The 6,616-nt window shown below is 42.9% G+C and overlaps 1 protein-coding gene across 7 annotated transcripts in view; it reads left to right on the top strand.

Annotated features, from left to right (window-relative positions):
- The window catches only part of tnika (TRAF2 and NCK interacting kinase a), a 59,427-nt gene that overhangs the window by 33,848 nt on the left and 18,963 nt on the right, over positions 1-6,616 (top strand). For 2 of the 7 annotated variants that reach the window (XM_020616594.1, XM_020616593.1), the window contains exons 14-16: positions 235-321; positions 1,158-1,349; positions 1,647-1,979. In XM_020616594.1, the coding sequence (XP_020472250.1) occupies positions 235-321; positions 1,158-1,349; positions 1,647-1,979 (612 nt within the window). The remainder of the gene's footprint in view (positions 1-234; positions 322-1,157; positions 1,350-1,646; positions 1,980-6,616) is intronic. The other 5 variants (XM_020616600.1, XM_020616597.1, XM_020616599.1 and 2 more) reach the window with 3 other exon arrangements.

Genomic DNA, 6,616 nt, shown 5'->3' with positions numbered 1-6,616 from the left:
GTTTCCTTTGTAACACATTAGTTATTTGAAAATATGAATCTCCTTCTTCTGACTCTCGTCTTCTCTCCTCACTCACAGCTACCTCAGGAGATTATCTCCCCTATTTCTCTTTCGGTCTCTTTGTCTTTGGTCTATCTTTCTGTCTGTCTATCTCTTTGTCTGTGTTTAGATGTTCAGAATTCCTGATTGTTGTCTCAGTCTATTTCTATCCCCTTGTGCCGACATGCTGCTCAGGAGTATATCCGTAGACAGCTGGAAGAGGAACAGAGGCAGTTAGAGATTCTCCAGCAGCAGCTACTACAGGAACAGGCATTACTGCTGGTAACCATAGCCCTCCCACGTGCTACTACTGCTCCCCATCTGTGCTTTGTGGCCCCCTGTTCCCATTGCATGCACCTAAGTGGCAGTTGTACAGAGGAACTAACCGTGAAGGAATCCACAGTCTGAGTCACTCAGTCTGTTAGCTACAGATCTGAGGAAAACACTGAAGTGGAAACAGATATTTCTTATGCTTCTTTTGAATTTACTCAGATCAATGTTGCATGTACAGAACCAATAATTTGGCTGGATCTCAAAGGATTCCCCAGAGGAAGCAGAAGAACTGTTTTGTCAGCCCCGACCATGTTGGCCCACACAAAGTGAACACATCCAAGGGAAAATAAGACATCGTTGTTTCCATGAGTGTTATCTAATGCCCCAGTCTCGTCTAGGGCAACTGTTTTGTGGTTTATTAGTGCAAGAAATACTTGAATCTCTCCTTGCATAATTTCAAAGAGAAATGTATTCAGCCTGAAAGCTTTGAGATCCAACCCATCTAAAACTCCACAGGCCAAAACAATGTCTCCAAGCACCAAAAGTGAAGTGTAAAGGATGAAAGATGTGTTGTGGTCTTCCCCTTGACAGACTGAGTAACAGTGCTCTAAATTCAACACACCTGGAAACTTATAATAAATGCTAAAAATTATTTGCAGATACAAATTTTCTCACCACTGATTATTAAAGGACTGATCATTGTGTAATAATAGCTAAACTGTTTTGGTTTTAACCTCCGTCTCCCTATGTGTCTGTCACCATCTCCTCTTCCTCACCCTTTCATCCTCGCTTTCCTCCTATACCAACCCTCATTTTCTTTCTGACATGTGTACTTCCCCTCCTAGGAGTACAAGCGTAAGCAGATAGAGGAGCAGCGGCAGGCAGAACGGCTGCAGAGGCAGCTCCAGCAGGAGAGAGCCTACCTGGTGTCTTTACAACAGCAGCAGCAGCAGGAGGGAAGGCCAGCAGAGAAGAAACAGCTTTACTACTACAAAGATGTCATCACTCCTAATGACAAGCCTGCCTGGGCTAAAGAGGTAAGTCCCAACATGCGTGGCATACAAAAACATGCATGCAAATATGAATCCTTGGGCAAAAAAGCTAATGTTTTGGACTCCCCGCATACATTATGCATACCCAGTGGCCTTGTGTTGTTAATATCTTATTTGACAGGTCAAGATGCAGTGCTTCTGTAAGGAAAGTATGGGATCCCACTTTAAAATATGTTTTTTGAGCCTGCACATACTTGAGAATCAACTCTCCTGCTGCAGTACTGTGATGCCTCCTTTGCCTGTTTGTTTTGTTGCTTACCTTCCTCTGACTCTGACTCCTAGGTCCCGAGGCAGCTGCTTGCTCATCCACCTCACTCTCACCTACGACATCATCAGTCATTCAGCCAACCAGCTTCATCCTCTGGCTCTAACGGCCAACTCAGAGCTCAGGCCCCTAGGCAAACCCCAGCCCACCTCCCCAATATCCACGTTTCACTGCCCCCTGAGGAATCTTTAGATCCAGAACTGAAGCAGAAGATAAATCAGCAGTTTAGAGAGTTTGGGGCTCAGAAATGTCGTCACAGAGGTCGCAGCCCAGGGCACATCCAGGAGCTCAAACTGGCTGCTGGCCAAGAGTCTGGATCTATCCCTGTTTCCAACCCTGTGGTCAAACTGGTTAGTGGTCGTTTTCGTAGCAGATCACTGTCACCCTGCTGTAGAATAGATGTAGATATAGAACCCAGTTATGAGAGAGAATGGGAGAAGCAGAAGAGGTTAAGTGTCAGCCAGGAGAGCTTTTTAGTTCCCCTGGACTGGCAGGACCCAGCTGCCCCCCTCTCTCAAAGCTCTCTCTACTCTGCAGTACCTGGACAAAAGATGTCCTACTCACCTGCCACCAGTAGTGACAACCTTCTTCAAGTCCCTGATAAGAATAACTTCCCTTTCCTTCATCCTGATGGGGACAGAAGAGGTGGGCGATACAGCCATGGCGCACGTAGAGGTAGCTCCTCCATGTGTGACCTTAGTACTTCGGCCCCAGCAGACTTACTCAAACAGAACTTGGCTCAGTGTAAATTTATGACTAGCAGATCACTGTCACCCTGCGGTAGAACAGATGTAGATATAGAACCCAGTTATGAGAGAGAATGGGCTGCCTATCTGTCAGCCAGGAGAGCTTTGTAGTTCCCCTGGACTGGCAGGACCCAGCTGCCCCCCTCTCTCAAAGCTCTCTCTACTCTGCAGTACCTGGACAAAAGATGTCCTACTCACCTGCCACCACTAGTGACAACTTTCTTCAAGTCCCTGATAAGAATAACTTCCCTTTCCTTCATCCTGATGGGGACAGAAGAGGTGGGCGATACAGCCATGGCGCACGTAGAGGTAGCTCCTCCATGTGTGACCTTAGTACTTCGGCCCCAGCAGACTTATTCAGACAGAACTTGGCTCAGTGTAAAATTATGAGTAGCCACTCCTCTGGTCACTTGGGATCCAGCGTTTCAAACACTCCAGCTCCTTGTTTGGGCCTTTCTCCTTGCACCTCTCCAAAAAGCTCGCTCTCATGCTCCCAATCGTCCTCAAGCTCAAAGTCTTCCAGTGTCTTTTCCCCTCCATTCTCTCCTGACAACTCTTGGTCTATTGAGGATCACAAATGTTCTCCACCTTTCCATGCCCACCTCTCCCCTGGCAAGGTCTTTTGTCCTTTCTTCATGTCACCTGCCTCAACTCCCCAATGCATCCCGCATGGCTCTCCCTTTGAACACCAGACCTGCACTTAGACCACTCTCCAAAACAAATACTTATAAAACTACACACGCACACACATTTGTACTTCTGCCTTTGTGATTGGGATAATGTGTTCCCTAATCCCTAACCCTATTTGTTACAATTAAAATCCCAACCCTAATTATTTAGAGCTGGTTGATATGACCTTTTGGCACACACATTATTTGTGAATCCAAACTCCAATGTCCCTTTGCTGACAGATTAACTCAAAATACACTATAATTAACAGTCAAAAATGTCCTTACCTCTGTCCCCAACCTCAAGATCTAAAATTCAAATCAGTCCTCACAAAGACAAAAGTACAAGAGCATACATGTACACCGATCAGCCATAACATTATGACCACCTGCCTAATACTGTTTACATAGAAGTCAATGTGGCAGTTGGTTGGCACTCGTGTCAGTCTGTAGCTCACTGTGCATCTTCTGTGAATCTGTTTGCTTCCATAGTTCTACTGTCAGGAAGCGCACGGCTTTGTCAACCATGCAGTGAACAAACTTATGTTAAAGGAGTGAAAACTATGGTCGTGAGGACAAGTTCGAGAGAATTTTTTTTGGACAAATTCAACCGGCCTCACTACTCTAGTTGTGATATCACCACTACAGCTCCTGACTCTTTCTCTTCATAGAGAAGAATGTGCAGTATTTCTCATTTTCAACCATTTTAACAAAAATTCAAATATTTAAATGGAAGTTAAAAGTTTAATATACAGTAGGACAATTTCATGATCGGTGAGCTATGGGCATCCATGACCCTGTCACCAGTTCGCCTTTTGTCCTTCCTTAGACACTGTTGGTAGGTACTGACCACTGCAGACTGGGAACACCCACCAAGACCTGCAGTCTGGGAGATGCTCTGACCCAGTCATCTCACCATCACAGTCTGTCAAAGTCACTCAGATCCTTACACTTGCCCATTTTTCCTGCTTCCAATACATCAACCTTGAGGACTGAGTGTTCACTTGCTGCCTAATATACCCCACACACTGACAGGTGCCACTGTAATGAGATAATCAGTGTTATTCACTTCACCTGTCATCGGTCATAATGTTATGGCTGATCAGTGTATATACATATTGTACATACAATACATGCTATACACATGCACACACAGTGTGCATTACGGACTTGTTAATATATCTACAGGTATCTCTATAAATTGTTTTATTGTAATTTACACATTTCTTTACTCATATAGATTATATATAGAATTACATATCGATTTTTTTTTTTTTTTTTTATACTTTTTGTACTGTGCTTGAGATCCAGAGGAGAGGTGCCAATATTCAGGGACAGTCTAATATCATTCATTCTGTAGCCAGCTTAGTTAACCCCATCCCCCCAGACCAGCCAGACCCCTTGTGACCCATATCACTCAGCGCACCCTGGCGATCCTACTTCTGCACATACTGGAGTCTTTGTCATCGGGGCAAGCCACCCATCATAACTTCCTTTTCGGTCAGTCAACCAGTCAGTTTAATCCCAGTTTGGTGGCGGGTGCTGGCCGAGTGGTGGTGGGCTCCTTCTAACAAACCTGGATCACCAGTGATGCCCTCTGTCCTCCATCTGTTCTCCTTCCTCATATTTTTGTATATTCTTTATTTGCATAGATGCAGCTGTGGTCACAGTTCATTCCCTCTAATGCTCCGTTTTCTCTATTAGAGTCTCCGCCATAGTAAAAGGAGCTTTTGGGTGGGAAACGCATGATAAATACACAGTGAAACTTTAATCAGCACTACCCAAAAGGTCTTTCTTCTGTGAGTGGATCTTATAATACCAAACTCTGTCTCTCACAGGTATTTGATCATAGCACTACTTATCCTGAATGACCAAATGTTTCTTTTCCTTTGGTTCATTTTACTACTGTTTGTCTCTAACTGATCCCTTCAGTTGTTGCCTCTCATCTCAAGTGAACAATTGAAGTGTTCAGGGACTTTTCTGTGAGCATAGATGTCATAGTTGTCTCAGTGTAGATGATTAGACAACTAACAAAGATTTGAGGAATGACACACTATTGCATAGTTCTTCTGGCTAGGTTATAATCATAAATAATCCTCTTAGATTATGTGTTCATATGGAATTACAGAATGGCTCTAAAAGTTCTAATTACATATGCATGTTTACCTGGGGAATATTGACATTGTGCCCTGCTGAGCCATGCCTCAATGCTCCAGTGACCATTGAGCAGATTGTTCAGAGTAGAAAGGTGTGATATGGGCAGCTGGGAGAAATCCTCAGAAACCTATCTCACCGCACAGTTGATAATCTGTTCACACTGGAAAGAGGGGCTTTCTGCCTTCCTCACACAGATACTCAGTGCACATAGGCATTGAAACACATGTGCACTCCCACAAGTCAATGAAAATTCTAACTCGTATGCACACAAACAGTTGAACTTGGTTTAATACAGTACGTGTGCACACATATCTTTGCACATACTCGAATGTGTGATTTTGATTTGGATGTGGTGTCTTCCAAAGAAATTTACGGATCCTTCTTAATCTTTCCTCAAAGCCACCAGACACTCATTCTCCTCAACTGCATGTGGGACATGGAGAGACAGTACATACACAAACAAATGTAGGAAACAAAGAAGATACTAGTGACTGACAAGTGTTTCTCTGGAAGTGTAGACACACCTTAACTATGACATTCCACAGAAAGAGAATAGGGCTTGTCAATCAACAAGGCTTCCATGGAATCTTTCATAACATTATTTTTATTGCCCGAAAAAGGGTTCAGAGTTCATGCACACACAAGCCGCGAGTGATTTGTGTCAGGTTGACTGTGGACCTGTATGTTCAGTTACTTTTTCTCAAGAACTTCCCCTGATCTGCTATGGATTGCATTTTAATTGCCCTGTAGCAGTAAACAAGCGTTTCTCTGGAACTGTAGACACACCTTAATTGTGACATTCTACAGAAAGAAATTAGGGCTTGTCAATCAACAAGGCTTCCATGGAATCTTTCATAACATTATTTTTATTGCCCGAAAAAGGGTTCAGAGTTCATGCACACACAAGCCGCGAGGGATTTGTGTCAGGTTTGATTTGATTTGATTTATTCTTTCAAGCATGTAAAAACAGTTGATATGTCAACACACATAATTTTACACATATCCAACAAATGCTAATCCAATATCAGTTTGCTTATACCTAGTACATGCTTGAATGGAGTAGGAAGAAGTCAGACTTATCCAGTCCTACCCCCTGACATCATCTTACCATCATTGGTTTGCAAGCAGTATCTCTACATAGATAATTCTCTTCTACACCACACAAGTAATATACTAAAGAATTATAACAGAGTGTTAACATTCGTACATAATTACATTCTTAAATACTTATCTTCTACACCACACAAGTAATATACTAAAGAATTATTACAGTGTATTAACATTCATACAACACACCCACAATGTTCCATCTAATTAATCATTAAACCTGTTCTTGCATATATCTTGATTGACACATACCTTTATATTTATGTTTAAACTCGTCAATTCTATTACTATTTTTTATGTCCGCACTTA

Source organism: Monopterus albus, unplaced genomic scaffold (assembly GCF_001952655.1).
Source record: "Monopterus albus unplaced genomic scaffold, M_albus_1.0 scaffold176.1, whole genome shotgun sequence".
Taxonomy (NCBI): domain Eukaryota; kingdom Metazoa; phylum Chordata; class Actinopteri; order Synbranchiformes; family Synbranchidae; genus Monopterus; species Monopterus albus.
This window is presented reverse-complemented; position numbering and strand designations above follow the sequence as displayed.